Below are 19,925 nucleotides of genomic sequence, written 5' to 3'. Positions count from 1 at the left end.
ATCCCCAGTCGGGGGCATACAGGAGGCAGCCAATCAATGACGACTTTCTTATCATTGATGTTTCTCTCTCTCTCTCTCCCTCTCCCTTACTCTCTCTGAAATCAATAAAGATATATTTTTTAAGAATAAAATAAAATTGATATGGAAATGGAAAAAACCTAGTACTATAGCCAAAAAACTTTACTAAGGAGGAACAAAGTTAAAGGACTCAAACTACTGGACTTCAAGATATTGTAGTCGAGGCAGTCTTTTTGGCATAAAGATAGACAGATAGATCAATGGAACATAATAGAGTGAAGAGATTGACTTACACTAGACGGTCTTTTGATTTCTGACAAAATGCAAAGTAAATTTCGTGCAGAAAGTATAGTTTTTTTAATAATTGGTACTGAAACACTTTGATATTTATATGCCCCCAAAATGAACTTCAAACCATACCTCACACCATATACAAAAATTAATTCAAATGGATCATAGATTTAAATGTAAATTCTAAAGCTGTAGGCTTCTAGAAGAAAACAGGAAAAATTTACTGCAACCTTCAAGACCATGGTGTTTTTCAGCAAGTTCTCAAAAAAATTAATAACTTCTGCTCTTTGAAAGCTACTCTGAAACAAATGAAAAGATAAGCCATAGATTGGGTGAAATATTTGCAAGTAACATATCTTATAAAGGACTTATATCCAGAATATATAAAGAACTCTGTAAATGCAATAAGAAAACAATTCAATATTAAAAGAATGGACAAAAGATTTAAACAGATGCTTCAATAAAGAACATATATCGCCCATCCAGGCGTGGCTCAGTGGTTGAGCATAGACCTAGGATCCAGGAGATCGTGGTTCAATTCCCAGTCAGGGCACATGCCTGGTGCATGCAGGTGGCAGCCGATCAATGACTCTTTCATCATTGATGTTTTTCTCTCTCTCTCCTCTCCCTTCCTCTCTCTGAAATCAATAAAGACATATTTTAAAAAAAGAACATATATGGATGGCAAATAACACATGGAAAAGATGCTCGTCATCTGTAATCATTAGGGTAATGTAGATTATATCACAATGAGGTACCACAACACACTAATTAGAATGGTACAGTTACTTTGGAACACATTTTGGCAGTTTCTTTAAAAAGTTAAAACATTCACCACCAGTATGAACTGATTATTCCATCCCTAGATATCACAATCCAAGAAAAATGAAAGCATATGTCCATACAAAGACTCCTATAAAATATTAATAGCAGCCTTATTTGTAATAGCTAAAATATGGGAAACAACCCAAATATCCAAGAGCACGTGATTGGATAAAAAAATTCTTATATCCTTACTGTGGAGTACTACTCAGCAATAAAAAGGAATGGACTACTGATGGATACAACATAGATCTATCTGGAAATCATTCATTTGAATGAAAGAAACCAGGCTGGGTGCTTACTGTATGATTCTGTTTATGTAAAATTTTAAGAAATGTAAAGAAAACAGAACAGTATTTGCCTAGGAACAGAGCAGGTATGAGGAATAAGAGGGAAGGATTACAGAGGGGTCCAGGAAAACTTGGGGAGTGAACAGTTCCATTTTCTTGATTGTGGTGATCTATTCGGGTGTATGCATGTCAAAATTTAGTGAATTGTCCATTTTGAATTAACTTGTGGATTTATTTAACTTGTGCAGTTTATTGTATGTTTGTTTTTAAGAAAGGCAGTGGAAGTATACATCAATAACCTGTTCTTTAACCATTAAGCAACATTTAGTGCTAATTTCAGTTGGCCTGAAACCCGTGCTGTCTAAAGCCCTCACTCCTCACGCTCAGGCCAAGACCTAAGACTTTTCATCCTGTTTTATTTTCTGTCAGATGCCCCCATTTAATCCTCTTAATGGCACTGTTCTTAGTTGGTGTTATCTCTTGTCTCTCTGACTAGGTTATAAGCTCCTTGAGGTTAAAATAACCTCTTGTGCATCTCTCTATTTGCACATATAACACACTCAGTAAATACTTATTGGTACAGTTTTCTCATTTTTTATCTCGTACAGTCATCGTCACACTGCCCTTTGCTTCCCTCCTACCAGTTCTTTTATGACTGATTTATTTCCTATCCTTTCTGTTGTGCTGTTTGAAACTTTCATTTAATCATAAATAAACTTCGTATATTTTCAGCCTCTCTTCAGAATGTCATTTTTGCCTTAAATAAAACTTGTCTGTTCACTGAGGACCCTGTTTCCTCTATTTCCCAAGTAGATGGTGGTGAATTTCACAGTCTAATACCAGACACTGCCTGGCTCCCAGCAACATTGCTCTGCCTCCCACTGTAGGAAACTGCCGCGCTCCACTGCGACACACTGAATGTGGTCACCATCTTACCGCTCCGTCTGTTTTTACACCTTTTTATCCGCTTCCCTAGTCTCCCCTTTTCCCCATCAGTCCTCTCCTGCCTTCTGCTTTTTGTTCCTTTCCAATTCTAAACATGTAAGTGCTCTCAGCTTCCTTTTCAGCGAACCTTCCTCCTGCCTCTTCACGTTGTCTTTTGCCTGTTCATTTTTGGTTCCTTCAGAGCTTTGTGTCGTCGCTCAGTCTTCCCCTTGCTTCTGAGAGAATTAGCTCCCTTATGCCTTCATTGCCATCTGCTTCATAAATACCTAAACCTTTTCCAAGGAAGCGCGCAGGTCATCAACCTCCAGGAACCTTGCCTGACCCCCGCCTCAGGACAGAAATTGACTCCTTTCTCTGAATTCTTGACAGTTCGTCAATCATAATATGTGTGATGCTTTAGATTCTCCCTCTGTCTTTATGTCCCTATTCTTTAACCGTCTGATTCCCTGAAGGGCGGCAATATCTTGCCTCTGGTTCTAAGCAAAGGGTAGATATCTAATAAATACTGGATGGATATAGATGGATAAATGGACATTTGAATAATATTGTAATATTCGTTTCATAATTTTTAAAAGATTAAATTTGTTTAGTTCTTGTCGTAAGCCAAGCACTGTATTAATGCCTTAATATATCTTTTATTTTATCGGTAATAATACCTTAAGAGAGAACTATTGTACCTGTCTCACAGGTAACCTGTTCAAGTTTCAAATTAACTTATAACAATAATAATAAGTGGAGACATATATGAATTTTGTGCTTGGGTCTGACTTTCTCCAAAGCTCCCATTTTTAATACCTATCTTTTATCTGTCTCAGATTTAACCTCAGTAATAACTATTCCCATTATTCATTAAGCCCTCAAAGGATTGAGAGTATTACATTTAGAACATTCAAATGAGTTTAAATTATAAATAATAAGATATCAAATTAATACTAAATTCTAATGTATTAGCAGACAAGAGAATGGTAGGGCAATGTATTTGCATGTGATTTGATTACTCTGGAACTTTATAAAGCTCTTTAACATTATAACAAAAGTATGATTATGTTCTGTTTTCAAGACATTAGCAATAAAGAGTAAAATAAATCTCAAGTGCAGGGTAAAATTGCCTCCAAGATTTTTTTTTATATTGTTATTTTCTCTTTTAGGATTTTGAATTATGGGATGATGTAGGGTTAAACATTCCAAAACCTCCAGACTTACTGCATCTCTACCGAGATTTTGGAAATCATCAAGTGTCGGGAAAAGACCTTGTAGATGTGGCCAGTGGCGTAGAAGAAGATGAATTAGAGGCACTTACACCAGTTTTAGGCAACCTCCCTCCAACCCTTGAAACTCCTCAGACTGTAGAGGTGAGAGATAGTAACTAACAAGTCAAGTCCACAAAAAGTATTTAAAATATGTAAAAGCATACTATGAGATCTTGAGGTTCTTTTTTTCCCCCCTTTTGATTTTAGAACTCCTTGCTAGTACAGAAATTAGAAGATAAAATTAGTTTATTAAATAGTGAGAAATGGTCTTTGATGGAGCAAATCAGAAGACTTGAAAGGTTAGTACTTAATCATTTCTAAAAAACCTTAACTTTATTATAAAATTATGTAAATATACAAAATAGCATTTCAGTTGTCAGACATAATTTTTCACATTATAATACTTCTGAAAGAAAGTCTTGTAATTGCTTTGTATATTTAATATGTCCTTTCCCCCCCAAAAAATTATTAAACCAATGTAGCGACCTTATAATCCATTATGTCTTGGAACCAAGGAATAAGATATTTTTTACTTCCCCTGAGTTAATATCAATAAAATTCACATTAGAGTTATACAAATTTCTCATTCATTGTTCATTTAATTCTTACAATACTCCTGTGGGTTGATGGAATTATCTGTCTTTGCAAATGAAGAAACAAAGTTAAGTGTTAATCCAGAGCAATTTATAAGGCCATTTTTATGCTGCTTTGGTAAAAGTTTATAGCTTTTAGGTATATGAAGCATCAGTATGTATGCTACGGAAAAGATTAATCAGTTGCCAAACCATTTTCTATTATGTTACACTTTAAGGCACCAAACCCATTATGAGGTTTATGCTATTCCCAAAGTTTTTGAAAGTACACTTGTCTGATAATTTCTCTTTCTTTGTACAGTGAAATGGACTTTCTCAAAAATGAACACTACGCTATCCCAGTAATTTGTGACTCTGTTCAACCTCCTTTGGATCATTCTCTTCACAAAGACTCTGAAGACAGTGGTCAGAAACCAGTTATAAATAATTCAGATGAGGGGAAAAACAAGGATATCCATCCTTCAAAATCAGATGAAGTTGATTCCACTGTTCCTAAAGAGAATTTCCCAAACTCCTTACCCAGGAGAGAAAGAGAAGGCATGCCATCTTCTTCTTCATCAAGTAAAAACACAGTCCATTTTGATAAACCCAATAGGTTAGTATGCATCCTTTATTTTCAAACGTATCTTTCCGCTCTTTAGTGCATTGGCAGACTAGAAGAGCTTCAGTTTTTACTTGAACTACTTTTGCAGATCAGATGCATTAATTTTTACATTGCCATTAACACATAGCAAAGTACATGTCACAAAAAAGGGATATCAAAACTAATTACTAAGATAAAGTATATTAAAGGGGCATAAACCATAAATGGGGCAGGTTCTATCTTAGCTAAGTACTTAAATGTGTAAATGATGTGCATTTTACTACGTACTGCAAACACTTTTACCCAGTGCTTTTTACCTTTTCTCTATTGCTGTTATTGTCAGACTCAGAAGAGGTTTTGGCACTGCATAGTTGCCTGTGATAAAGAGGGAATAGTGTTTACTCCTAGTTCTTTTTCCTGTGCCTGCTTCTATTACTAATAATGTATCATTAATAGTCTCTTAATTCAGTTATTTAATTTTTATTGGGTCGCAGTGATTGAACTCAGATGGCAAAAGCATGGCCTCTACCCTTCATGATCGTGTTTTCTAGTGAAAGAGACGAAATACAATTTAAAAATTGTTTAGATTATAATGTGAAAAAAATTTAAGAAAGGTCTATTTATTGAACTCTTTTTAATATGTTAGACACAGTTCTAAATGTTTGTGTACACTAACTAACTTAATCCTCACAAACATCCTATGCTGCATTGTGAGTCTCAAAGTCAAGCCCTCCTCCTGTTGAACAGAGGGATAGTACACCCAGCCTTGGGATTGATAGGAAAGCGCAGCTTATGGGTAGATACTCATTGTTAGGGAGAAATGATTGGTTGGTTGGTTTTTAAGCAGAGCTTTCCACTCATGAACCACAACTTTTTGTGTACCTACTAGGTATATTATTTCTTTAGATATTATGGAGCTTACAGAGTTGAAATAGTGCATTTATTTTACTATGGATAAGATATAGTCATAAAAAATCTATGTTCTGATACTCAACAACAATGCCATTTGTAGCACTTCTTCACTGGTAGTAATACTTTCATTATCTTTTGATATTCAAAAGCCACTCTCTGGAGAAAGATGATTGTTAAATTTGTTCAACTAATTGTTTTAGCTCTTAACTATGTGCCAGGCAATGTTAACAAGGAATATAATGGTAAGCAAAATATATGGAAATCCCCTCAGTCATGAACCTTACAGTATGAGAGAGACCTACAATCAGACAATAAAGTATGAAAAGTAGTAATATAAGAGAAGTTCAGCTTGCTGTGGGAACATACAGTCAGGGCACCAAACTAGTTGTCAGCAGGGACAGTTTCAGGGAAGAAGTGTTATCCATCCTGAGACCTGACGAGTAAGTATGAGTTAGCCAAGCAAAGAGGTGAGAGGAAGAGTGTTCCTACCAAGGCAGAACAGCATATGCAAGAAGACGGTGCTTTGGGGAACTAAGAAGAGTTTAGTGTGGTTTAAGCAAGAATGCAAGGAGAAGACTGACAGGAGATGAAATTGGAGAATTAAGCAAAGACTAAGTCAGACAACCTATGTTAGCTCACTTTAGAGAGTTAGGACATGATGGTACTTTAGTTTTAGAAAGAGTACTCTAGGGTGGAGGTAATTGGAGGGTAGCACGACTGGAGGAAAGGAGACGAAGAGAGTACCTATTGGAAGAATCCAAGTAAAAGATGACCGAGGCCTGCTTTGTATTGGAAAGAAGTGGATAGATTTGCCAAGTAGTTGGACGATGAAGATTGATTTAGTTGGGAGTTAAAAGAAAAGGAAGTATAAAGGCTGATTTGAGATTTCTGGCTTGGGCAGTTGAGTAGATTATGGCCCCCTCCGCTGAAAATATGGGCGAAGGAAAGAGCTCAAGCTTTGGCACACCACTCTAGCTCTATAATCACAGAAATTACTGAGTGCCACTTGGTGGTGTGTACTAAAGAACCTCTAATATGTCATTTTTGGTGGTAGCTCTTTTTCTTGTAGACTGAGCACATAAAGTACAAAACATAGTTATAATTTTACAAATACTGCTACATAGAGAGACAAGTATTATTTTAGAAACATAAATAGGTTAATATTTTCAATTACAAAAAACACTTTAAAATATAACATGAATGTTGAATGTGCTTCTCCTAAACTTACCTTAAATTTTACTTCTTTTATGTAGATCTCTAACATTAAGGTTTATCATTATCATTATATAGATCTGCAAAACTAACTCCTCTCAGCCACATACCAGATCAACCTTTGTATCCACTGTTTACCTTTCTGGGACCATTGGGAACTGGGGAGAAAAAAGTTCTCTTTTCAGATCGGGCAGATACTTTGTGTAGTCATTGACCTGCTATACGACTTCAGGTTTGATCCACTAGCATTTACAGGCTGTTCATTCACATACCATCAAGCTATTCTAAGATCAACACTTATTGCTGATTTCCCCCCCTGGATAATTCAGCAGAGAAGTGTCCTTCAAGTCATTGGTGGCTGAGAAATCCAATTAACATGTGTGGGGTAGGATTAACTCCGGAATGAGAGTTACAACATGTGACTGACTCTCTCCTTAAATACCAGTGGTAACTGTTTGGTATTGTCCCCTTTTCATCCAATATTTTCTTCTAGGAAACTGTCTCCTGCATTCCACCAAGCACTGCTCTCTTTTTGTCGAATGTCAGCCGATAGTCGTTTAGGATCAGAGGTAAATTATACCAAATATTCTTGCAACTTTCTTAAAACATTCAGTTTTTCTTAGCATCTCATCCAAAAACAGCTGTGATTATACTATTTCAAACACAAATCTGTTCTTTAAAATAACGCTTTAGGAAATAGTTCCTAAAATACTTAACCTTTAAGGAGGGTAGTTGATTATTTCTATTCTTTGGATTAAAGCTTTGTTTAGTATTAAAGTGACTTCTTGCAGTCTATTTTTTTTTTTTAAATATATCTTTATTGATTTCAGAGAGAGGAAAGGAGAGGGAGAGAGAGAGATAGAAACGTCAATGATGAGAGAGTCATTGATTGAGCCCGAAACCCGGGCATGTGCCCTGACCGGGAATCGAACCCTGATCGCCTGGATCCCAGGTCGACGCTCAACCGCTGAGCCATGCCCGGCCGGGCTCTTGCAGTCTATTTTTAATTTGTTATGTCTACTAACATAGGATTATGTGCCTCTCTTTGGTATAATTCAGAAAACCAGTGTATCTAACTGTTGCAGGCTCATCTGCAGGGGGTATTTTATTTTATTTTATTTTATTTTATTTTATTTTATTTTATTTTATTTTATTTTATTTTTCTCCTATCCTTATATTTTCCCCTCCCTTTCTAGCTGTTTTATGGTTGATTCCACTTGACCTCCCCTGGGCTTCTGTCCCACAATTCACTAGAATATGAAAGAGCTAGAGGATGGCTTGGATTCAGTTCTGGCAATCCTCTTTGTAAGACTGGGTCAGCCTCCTTGGGCCTCCCCTTATGTGCAGCTTCATTATACAAACTATCTGCTTAGGCAAAGCTGCCCCAGCCCTGTATTATCCCTACTTGTTCCCAGAACTGAAGCACCTGTCTTCATGCTTGCTTCTTACTGGGTTTTGATCCATTTCTGGCCTACAGAAATGTTTATCTTGTTTGGGAACGCAATTGTTATTGTTTACCACCATCATCACTGTAAGCTATAATTTTGGATGTGTGTTTGGAGCAGAGCTGACAAGGTTTAAAGCGTGAACTTTAGGTACCATCATTCATAAAAGTTCTCTGCTGTCATAATTTATTAAGTCTTTGGTTTTCTAGGTGTCTCGGATTGCAGACAGTGAGAAAAGTGTCATGTTAATGCTGGGACGCTGCCTACCACACATTGTTCCTAATGTGTTGCTAGCAAAGAGAGAGGTGAGACACATAAAAGTATTTCATCCCAGTGATCTCATCATGTTGTCCATTCTTTGTCATTTTGAAGTTTAGTGTTATGTTTTTATTTTGTTAAAGTCTATTACTGGCAATCATATTCTTACTTTTGTGCATGCATCTCTGCTCCTAGAGAATGGTTTTACACCTCTGTCAGGTGAGTTCAGTAAAACTGCATGGTGCTCATGTTGTTTCAGTTTTGCTTAAAGCATCACTAGCTTTTGCAACACTAACTATTACTGTAGGTCCATTTATGTGCCATGAACACTGTCCGTTTTTTACATTACCAGTTAACTAATTTATTTTATCTCCACTCTTGATATAATATGCTCGGTATGTCTACAGAAATAGACACTCTGTATTGAAAATCAATAGGGACTAAAAATGTAACTGTTTTCTTAAATGTACTTATAGTTACCTATTATAAATGTTAGTTTTATTATATTTGTTTGGCAATAACCACACTTGTCTTATGATGATAGGAATGTTATAATATTGACTATAATAACTTTTGAAAGTACCTTTTTTGTTTTTCTTATACCTTACCTGTTACTGACAGATGCTTTAAATATTCAGAATACATTTATATTTTAGTGCACACAGGCTATGTTATGAGATATATATTTTAGTGCACACAGGCTATGAGATATAAATACTATAGAAAGTTATCTTTACAGTTGTATTTAGCCAATAAAAGCCAATAATGAAAAGTTATTTGTAACCTCATTTAACAGTTCACAAAATATTTTATAAAAATTGAGTTAGGAATATTTTAGAATGTTTCATATAAGTTTCTCCTGTTATCTTCTTAATATTTACCACTGGTTTTAACCATAATTCATGGGACCTACAGTATGATAGGTACACAGTGCATTGGCAAAACCCATATAAAGCTTATCCTTATCTGTTCAGCACAAGAAATTTGTACTGATCCTCAAGAAAAGTTATCTGTAGAGCTTTAAAACTTTTTTATTCCTATAGATATTTTTAACTTAAAAAGATAAAATGGCTTTTCTTACCAATGGTATTATTTTACCTATTATTTAAATATAGTCATGAGGTATTAATAAATATGGAAAATTTTCTATGTCTTGAAGGATCAGTGTGCAATTTCAGATTGTTTTGCAGTTCTGCCTGTCAGAATGCTGTTTGAGCTTCTTTTCTTTTTTCAGCTTGTAACATAATCCATGCAGTGCATTAATGTTTGTATCCCTTTTACTATGTTTCCTTAATGTAATCTTTAAATACCTCCAAAATCTAATTGTTATGAGATGCAGTATAAGCTTTTTTATTTTAATTTTTCCATTTTTTTATCATAAAATACTCTACCACTAAAACCTGATTGTACTGCATGAAGTGTTGATAAACTTGCATCATCAGTAATCAGATATATTATATATATAAATATATATAAAACATGTACATATCCATACATGTAAACAAACATACATATTTTATTTGTGGTATGATGTTTACTTTTCTGGCTGATTTTAAGTTTTTTATATCTAAAAATATTTATATACTTATAATTTCATGAAGAACTGATCATGTACCTTTTTTTATTGAATTATTTTTACCTCATTCTGTTTTATCAGAAAATTTACCATTTATTGTATACCAAAGTTGTATTTCCTCCAAATTAAATTGGTAAATAAAGAAGTATAACTTGATTTGCTTTGAAACCAATGCCAGAGCATAAAAGGATAAAACTTTTATTTCACTTTATCCTTTGATATTGGGTTACTTTTATTTAATATATTACCTTATTATTTATTTTTAATTATTTTAAAAAATTTTTTATTGTTCAAAATATTACCTTAGTTCTTTAAATCTATATTTTTATAAAGGTCTTGTGATTAAAGGATTAATATTTTGATTTTGTTTTTTATTTTTATTATATATAATTATATTTATTTATTTTTATTGAATTTATTGGGGTGACAATGGTTAATATGAACCTAGGTTTCAAGTGTGGGTTTCTATGTTAAAAATTTCTCAAGTTTTATATATCCTCTTATCAGTATAAGCCTTTTATTGGTATGTAAATACAATTAAAATGTCCTTCAGACCCTGGTTGGTGTGGCTAAATGGTTAGAGTGTTGGCCTGCACACCTAAGGGTCATGGGTTCAATTCCAGGTCAAGGACTCATGCCTGGGTTGCAGCTTTGAACCCCTGCCCTGGTTGGGGTGCGTGTGAGAGGCAACCAACCAATGTGTCTCTCTCACATCAATGTTTCTCTCTCCCCCCCTCCCTTCCTCCCTCCCTTACAGTCTCTCTAAAAAATCAGTGGAAAAAATATCTGAGGGTGATGATTAACAACAAAAAAAGTCCTTTGGTAAACTGATTGGTCATAGTAATATACTAGCTAATCAAATAAATAAGACATTGGAAACAGGGTTTTAAGTTTTGATTAAGTAATATGTTCACATGTTTTAACATTTTTTAAATATAAAAAGATATACAACAAAAACTCTGTTCTTCTGTCCCTGTGACACCTTCTCACATGCAATAAATTTTATTAGCTTCTAGTGTATTCTTACCAGTCCTTTGCCCATTTTTAAAGTTGGATTGTCTTTGTTTTTGCGTTGTAACAGTTTTTACAGTTCTGAATATTGAAACCATATCGCATATATGATTTGCAAATACATTCTGCCATCCTGTAGGTTGTCTTTTCACATTCTTTTGTTGCTTGTGTTTTTAGTATCAAGTCTAAGAATTTGTTGCTAAACCTGAGGTCGGGAATATTTACCTGATTTATGTTTTCTTCTAATAGTTTTATAGCTTTAGCTCATATTTAGGTCATTGATCCATTCTGAGTTATTTTTATATATGAGTGAGGCAGGGGTCCAACTTTATTCTTTGCAAATGATTATCCAGTTGTCCCAACACCATTTGTTGAAGAGAAAATTGTTTCCCTATTCAGCAGCCATGATACCTTTGTCAGAAATCAATCGGCTGTACGTTTGGATTTATTTCTGGACTGTCAGTTCTGTCCGTTGGTCTTTATGTTTATCCTCATGCCTGTACCACACTTTTGTTTACTATCGCTTTATGGTAAGTTTTGAAATTGGGAAGTATGAGACATCCAGCTTTGTTTCTTTTTTAATACTTTTTAGCAATTCAGGGCCCCTTGCAGGCCCATATGAATTTGATGCTCAGCTTTCATTTCTGCAATAAAGGTCATTGGAATTTTGATATGGATTGTACTAAATGTGTAGATTACTTTGACGAGTATTGCCATTCTAACATTATGTGAACATGGGATTCTTTTTATTTGTTTTTAATTTCTTTTGGCAATGTTTTGAAGTTTGTAGTGCACAGATTTTTCACTTAGTTTAAATTCCTAGGTATTTTATTCTTTTGGATGCTATAATAAATGGAATTGTTTCCTTAATTTCCTTTTCAGGTTGTTCATTGCTGGTATCTAGACACAAAATTGATAATTGTGTATTGATCTTGTACCTTGCAACTTTGTTGAATTTGTTTCTTAACTCTAGTAGTTTTTTTGTGGATTCCATGAGATTTTCTATGTGTAGAATCACATTATCTGCAAATGGAGATAGCTGTGCTTCTTCCTTTCCAGTCTGGAATACTTTTATTATTTTCTCTTGCTCGTTGGTGTGGGTAGGCTTCCAGTTCAGTGTTGAACGGCAGTGTTTTGAGAGAGCAGATATCATCCTGTTCCTGATCTTAGGGGGAAAGCTTTCAGTCTTTCACCACGAAGTATGATACTAGCAGTGGGTTTTTCATAAATGCCCTTTATCATATTAAGGAATTTTTTTTAATTCTTAGTTTGCTGAGTGTTTTTATCATGAGATGTTGAATTTTGTCAAATGTTTTTTCTACATTGATTGAGATGATGACTTTTTTCCTTTTGTTCCTACTCATGTAGTGTAATAGATTGAGTGGTTTTTCATATGCTAAACTACCCCTACATTCCTGGGACAAATCCCACTTGGTCACGGTGTGAAATCCTTTTAATGTGTTGTAGGGTTTGGCAGTATTTTGTTGTGCATTTTTGCGCCTAAATTCATAAGGGATATTGGTCTGTAGTTTTCTTTTTTTGTGCTTTGCCTGGTTTTGCTAGCAGGCTGGTGCTAGCCTCATAGATTGTGTTTCAAATTGTTCATCCTCTTATAGTTTTTTGGAAGAGTCTGAGTAGGACCAGTATTTCTTCTTTAAATGTGTTTTAAAATTCACCAATGAAACCATCTGATTCTGAAACTATTCTTTGTTGGGACTCTTTTTATTAATGATTCAATCTCTTTGCTTGTTATAGGTCTGTTGATGATCTATTTCTTCTCCAGTTGGTTTTGGTAATTTATGTGATGCTAGGAATTAGTTCATTTCATCTTGATTATTTATTTGATGGTGAACTGTTATTTGTGGTGTTCACTTATAATCCTTTTAATTTTTATAAGGTTGGTACTAATGTCCCCTCCTTTATTTCTGATTGTAGTTATTTGCATCCTCTTTTTTCATAGTCAGTCTAGCTAAAGGTTTGTTAATTTTGTTGATCTTTTCAGATAACTTTTTATTTTATTGATTTTTCTCAGTATGTTTTCATTTATCTTTGCTCTAATCTTTACATTTTATTTTCTTATTTCTGCTGGCCTTGGGTTATTTTGTTCCTTATCTAGTTTCATAAGTTGAAAAGCAAAGTTGTTGAGTTGGGATCTTGCTTCTTTTTATTGTAGGCATTTATAGCTATAAATTTCCCTCTGAGTACTACTTTTGCTACATCTCATAAGTTTTGGCATGTTGTGTTTTTCATTTTCATTCATCTCAAAATATTTTCTAATTTCCTTACTGATTTCTTTTTTACCCATTGGTTAAAATGTGTTGTTTAATATCCACAGATTTGTGACTTTTCAAGTTTCCCTTTTGTTACTAATTTTTAATTTCATTTCATTGTGGTTGGAGAAGATACTTTGTACAATTTCAATCTTTTTAAAATTTGTGAGAATTGTCTGTGACTTAACATATAGTCTATCCTTGAATGTCCCATGTGCACTTGAGAAGAATGTATATTCTGCTGTTTTCAGGTAGAGTGTTCTGTGTGTGTATATGTGTGTGTGTGTGTGTGTACATATATATATATATGTATATGTATATATATATATACAGATATATGTGTGTGTGTATATATACATATATACACAGATATATATGGATATATATGTATATCTTTTAGTTCTAGTTGTTTTATAGTGTTCAGTTACCTATTTCCTTACTGATCTTCTGTCTAGATGTTCTATCATTATTGAAACTGGGGTATAGAAGTCTCCAACTATTGTAGAACTGTATTTTCAGAGATATTTTGTGCATATGTAAACCAACTCAAATATATCATCTTTTTTGCATGACGTTACACACATAATACCATACCATATACACTATTCTCCACTTTACATTTTTCCATGTAACATTATGTTCTTGTATCTTTCTATATCAATATATAAAGAAATTTCTCAACTTAAGGCTTGTCTAACAGCTAGTCTTTTAATAGTCTTGTAACATGTTTTAAATTAGTGTTTTTCAAACTTTATTGACCATGTATACTCATTATGAAAGACATTTACATCATGTGCTAGCATAAATTACATATATATAATTAATATAAAAGTTTTACAAATTAAATCTTGTTTTCACTAATTACAAAAAGTTAAAAGATAGTATCAAAGATTTTATAAATATTTTAAAACAATAAAGAATATACCTAAATAAACAATAAAAAGTGGTTTTCATGACCCATTCAGTTGATTTTGTGACCAATTGTTTTAAAGGAAATGACATAAAGGTTAATTAAAACTGCCTAATAAATTAAACTTTTTAATTTTTTATAAAAGTGAAAAGCACAGTGAATATAGACATTAGTGTTATTGGTTTTTGTTTTTTAAAAGAATGCAAACCACCTCACTCAACCTTCAGGTCATAATTACACCATTTTCTAAATTCAGTATACCATATTACAAATCTAAGATTCCATTGATTATAACATTGATGTACTTTTAAGAAAGAAAAAGTGCCCTGGCTGGTGTGGGTCAGTTGGTTGAGCAGTCGTCCCATGCACCGAGAGGTCACCAGTTTAATTCTCGGTCACAGCACATGCCCCAGTTGCTGCTTGATCCCCAGTAGGGAGTGTGCAGGAGGCAGCCGGTCAATGTTTCTCTCTCTCTCTCCCCCTATCCCTTCCTCTCTCACTAAAAAATCATTAAAAACATTTTTAAAGAAAAAAAGAAATAATTTCAAATAAATTATGACATGCTTTTCATTGTAAGGTACCAATTTCAGAGATGATTAAAAAGTGGGGGGGAAAATTCATGTTCTTTGAGGTAATTGTAATCACTTTTTACAAGCTTATATTTAAAAAGCCTTCCTTGCCTGTTCATTTTGGAAGAAAAAAATATGATGAACTAATTTTCTAAATGTGGCTTATATAGTAGTTCACTTTCATGAGGTGGTTGAAGAATTTGAATCTTTCAAACCAATAATGGAATAAGTATACTTGTCATTTATCTATATATATAGTAAATAGGCTGAATAAGTTTATTTTTTTATAGACTCTGCTATAAATGCATTTGAAGGGGAGATTCTGTAATTTAAAAGAAAGATTTCGTAAAGGATTACTTCTAAAAGGATTTTTATAATGATATATCTAAATTTAACTTTTATTTTAATTCTGTGCCAAGGAACTATATACCATCAATTAACTAAGTTGGAAAAGTAATGAAGGAAGCCTGTGCTTTGAATCGGGGTGGGGCTAAAGGAAATGGCAAGCTTTCTTTGGGGATGCTGAAAATGTTTCAAAGTTAGATTGGTGGTGGTTGCACAACTCTGAACATACTAAAAATTACTGAATGTATACTTGAAATGGATGAATTTTATGGCATAGAAAATATATCTCATTAAAGCTGTAAAAAAGAGGTGGGGGGCAAAGGAGAGAACCAATTCTCTAAAATTTTTAAAGTAGTTAGTAACTCTAAAGACCTGCTCATCTTCTGGAAAACCAAACTTTGCCCTTTCACAGTGTCATATTTGTCCCATGGTAAGTTTTGTTAACTTATTTGTAGTAATAGTCCCAGATAGTTGTAAAGTAGGTAAGCTTGGTTCATCTTCTTAACCTGTTTTGTGTGTGTGTATGTGTGTGTGTGAATTTTGGGAATAAATCACATGCTCTTTAGCAGTATCAGCTTACAAGTCATCTGAGTGTTTCACTGAGGCCTCCTAAAGGTTGCGCCCCAGGAATTATAGATACTAATTGAAAGGTTAAAGTTGATGGTGTGCGGGCAGGTTAAATAGCCATCTCAGACAGCAGATAAAGAAAAATTGAATTCATTTAAGGAAATGAGGATGGGGCTATCCAAAGGGAAGGACTAACCAGCAGTGAGTCAAAGGGTATTGGGTCCATGGTGGCAGCAAAAATGTACTTGGGACAGTGAAACAAGGAAGAGCACAGAAGCAGCAGCAGGAGAGCCTGGCTGGGCTGTATTGGCCCCCTGAGAAGTCAGAGAGAGAGAGAAGGGCCTTTGGATACAGTTTCAGGGGGTAAGCCTGGGACCAGCTGTCACTGCCCATTGCTCCCTCAGTTGCAAATCTCATGGGGTCCCCTCGGAGGGAAGAAGGGGGATGGAGATGGTACTGGCGTTCTGCCCTAGGGGGAGCATCCCCTGAGTCCTCTGTCCTGAGTGTATTTACCTCTTTCTTGCAGGTGGGAATCTTAGGCCTCACGGGAATGACTCAATAAAGTACACATCAGCTTTCCAGGGGTGCTTTTTCAGGGTTGTGGTCTTCCACCGGTCGGTGCCAGGGCAGGGGGTCATTAGTCAATGCAGCTGGTCCAGAGGCAGCCAAGGCTCCACTTGCCTGGTTTTGCTACATTTTGGGGCCTGGAACTGAAATCTAACTGAGGCCTAGATATTATCTTTAGGGAGGAAATGCTCAGGGGTCTAAACGCTTGGCCAGTGGTATGGAGGGAGAGGACAGGTTACCCTGGGGGCAAGGTTCTTGTTTTCCCAGTTTTGCCCCTTGCTAGGCATCTGGAGCTTTCTGCTCTGGTGAGTCTCTATACTCAGGTTTCTGTACCTGAGTTTCTGTACCTGGCCCATCTAACATTAGTAATTCTAAGAATATATATTTTAGCAGCCCTTGAAGTGTAGAACTTTTCCAGAGGTGAGTAATCTTGTTTCTTCCTTATGTGAGTCTTTTCGAGTTCTTTATTTTTTTCTTTTCATGTTACCATCAACAACCTGACAAGTTTCAACTGAAAATCTAAATCAGAGGGGGTCAGTACTTGATTTTAAATTGTAATTCATTATTGCTTAGTTCCTAGGCAAAAGACTAGATGAAAAATTTAAAGTAACAACTATCTAAAATTTTTAACCAAAGCTGGAGTTACAGGAAATAATTTTAGTGGAATAGTGAGGGCAAGCAGTGAACTGTAATTTATTGGATTAATGTGTTAACTTCCTAGAACTGTAGAATTTTGCCTCTTGACCTGAAGTACTCAAAACATTTCCCCTTGGCATCCTAGCTAAATGTAATATTTCCGTTTTTGTTTTAGACTTCACAGATCTTGGAGCCATTATCTTATCAACATTTCCTTGCTTTTTTAATGTTAAATTTTGTTTGTTCTCATTTCCTACCTCATCTCTCCCTCAACATAATATTTATTACATTGTTTTAGATTCTTTTTTTCCCTTCTGTTTTTGTAGTCTGAACACACACTACTAATCTTTATAAAACTAAGAAAGTTGAGTAAAAATATTCATAAAATAAAATCTAATGGCATTTACTATCTCTAAAATGATTTCTTTATTATCATTAGAAGTTATTTTGCTTTACTTGTGAAACTGAAAGGAGAATTAAAATACTCAAAGCCTTTCCTATTTAATTCCATATAAAATTCTATGAGTAATCTAAGTTTTAAGGGGTGGGAGATTCTTCATAAAAAGAACTAGCTTTGTAATTAAAATTGCAAAAATCAAAATTGGTAAAGCAAAGGTCATTTACTGGAGTAAAGTGCAAATTACTGAGCCTTTTAAATTAAGGAATTTGAAAAGCCTTAGAATTATCTTTTCTAACATGGTAATAGTGTTGAAATACCTTCTACAATATGATTACTACACTGATTTTCTCTCTAATAATCAGTAGGAGATTAGTTTTATTTTTCACTTCAGTACACATTTATTGAGTAATATCAAGTGCTAAAGCATATTTTGAAATATTTAAGATTCTTGTTGCCTTGAAAAAATGGACACAGTAACCTTTTATGTCAGGGGAAAATATCAAAGCCATAGGTGTTCTTTTGTGTTTTTACCATGGCTGCTATTAACATGCGATATTAAATCAAATATGCTTGTCAATGTAAGAAACATTGAAACCTGTGAAGAATTCTTTGTGAGTTTATTTGAGCCCAGCTGTCACCAAGTGCTGGGAAGTAGAATCTCAACAGATCGAGATAATGCTCTGGAGAATGGCAATTTTGTCCCTTGTTTTATATATTACAATCAAAAGAGGAGCTGTAAAGTGGGTTATGTGAAATCCATTGGTGATAGATTAGGGAGGCAGGATAAAGGAAAGCAGGAAAATCTCTGGGATTAAATAAAAAGTAATATGATAGACACATACTTCTTTTACGTAGGTGAATGCAGGATAGTTAACAGTCAACAATTAACTCAATAACAATGAGGGGATTTGTGGTCTCCGCAGAGCGGTACTTGTGCTTTGAGGGGTCCAGAAAACAGATATGTTATCATAGATGCAAAAGACAATAGACAGGCTCAGTTAAAGTAAAGATTGACCTTTGTCAGGGAAGATGCCAGCCTGGGACATGACTACCCACCATAAACTGCTTTTAGTTAAAATTTTAATTTCAGACCATCCTTTGTGGTTACTTTAGGTCTCTGGGTTTGCAAGGCCGCCTTGCAGGCCTTCCCTGAGCTTGGCAGGTTAGCATGTGGCCCCTTTTCGTCACATGCTTAAGGATTTTTTCAGGTGAAAAATTCTTAAGCTTTAGATATGTCCAACATTGCTGTATTGTTCTCATACATTTAATTTATACTTAATCATTTAAAGAAAATTTTAAAACCACTATCACCTTCTGAAGGAAATTCAGCTACCACTTTTTTAATCTTTTATTCAGAATTATAAGAAAAATTTTTAAAACCACTACACTTCTTCAAGTGGAGAGATGATACCAAAGGGAGAATATTGATCCAAACTGATAAATTTGTGAATAGTGTGAAATGGAAAATAAGGACTTAATAAATTCTGACGTGGATGTATTTACACTTCAGAGGCTTGAATAAGATGATTCACAGTCAGTAAATGTGAATGTACTACACAGCAGACACATACTTACAGAATTCATTATTTCAGGAGTGGTACAAATAGAAGTTGTGAATAAATAAATGAATGATAGAGAAATTAGATAGTGGGAACGAGTCATAACTTAGCAGTTAAGCTCCTTGATGGCTGTATCAAAAACAGACCTCTGTGTTCACTGTTTTCCTCCTTTGCTCACTGGGCCTCCTGTCGGCTCCGTGTTCCTGTAAGAGGCGGAGACCCTCTGGCAAGCTTTATACACCGACTTACAACTGCCTGAGCCGTTCATGTGCCAGTAGGTACCATCCTTCCAGGCATGAAATAGTAACCAAAAACTGTTGGCAGTGACTTCCCATGTGTTGTTCAATTTGCTAGCAAGAAATAAAAGCAATGGCAATATAACTTATTACTGTGATTCAGAAAAGTGAAAAGTATTTTTCTTCAAGGCCCTAAGTTCACAGTGTTTTAGAGTTGAAGGGGCCAGGACTGACAAATGCTTTTCCTCCGTGTGTCATTATGGATTGGCTGTTAAGGGCGGCTCTGTTGAGTAATACTTCGGTAAGTGGTGTGCTGAGAAGGCTTCTTGAGGCCAACTTCGATCTCAGAAGGAAAAATGAACCATCTCAGTAGCAGTAGATTAGGAAGTTACAGCCCTGGCCAGTTTGGCTCAGTGGTTAGAGTGTTGGCCCGTGGACTGAAGGGTCCCAGGTTCGATTCCAGCCAAAGGCATGTGCCTTCATTGCAGGTTCAATCCCCTGCCCGGTGGGCACATGAGTGGGAGGCGACCAATCCATGTGTCTCTCACATCGATGTTTCTCTCTCTGTCTGTCTGAAAAGCAATGGAAAAAATATCCTTGGGTGAGGGTTAAAAAAAGAATAAAAAGGAAATTACAGAATGAATGTGGAGTAGTTTCCAT

At 35.0% G+C, this 19,925-nt stretch overlaps 1 protein-coding gene across 3 annotated transcripts in view; it reads left to right on the top strand.

Moving 5' to 3' along the window:
- The window catches only part of RELCH (RAB11 binding and LisH domain, coiled-coil and HEAT repeat containing), a 90,105-nt gene that overhangs the window by 22,753 nt on the left and 47,427 nt on the right, over positions 1 to 19,925 (top strand). For all 3 annotated transcript variants that reach the window (XR_013999625.1, XM_081148753.1, XM_081148752.1), the window contains exons 6-10: positions 3,515 to 3,718; positions 3,824 to 3,915; positions 4,511 to 4,804; positions 7,410 to 7,485; positions 8,571 to 8,666. Coding sequence is in view for 2 of the 3 variants with exons in the window: in XM_081148753.1 (XP_081004879.1) it covers positions 3,515 to 3,718; positions 3,824 to 3,915; positions 4,511 to 4,804; positions 7,410 to 7,485; positions 8,571 to 8,666 (762 nt within the window). In the remaining variant the exon portion in view is untranslated. The remainder of the gene's footprint in view (positions 1 to 3,514; positions 3,719 to 3,823; positions 3,916 to 4,510; positions 4,805 to 7,409; positions 7,486 to 8,570; positions 8,667 to 19,925) is intronic.

Source organism: Miniopterus schreibersii, assembly GCF_964146895.1.
Source record: "Miniopterus schreibersii genome assembly, chromosome: 10".
NCBI lineage: Eukaryota > Metazoa > Chordata > Mammalia > Chiroptera > Miniopteridae > Miniopterus > Miniopterus schreibersii.
The sequence above is the reverse complement of the archived record's forward strand: the minus strand, read 5'-3'. Positions and strand labels throughout refer to the sequence as shown.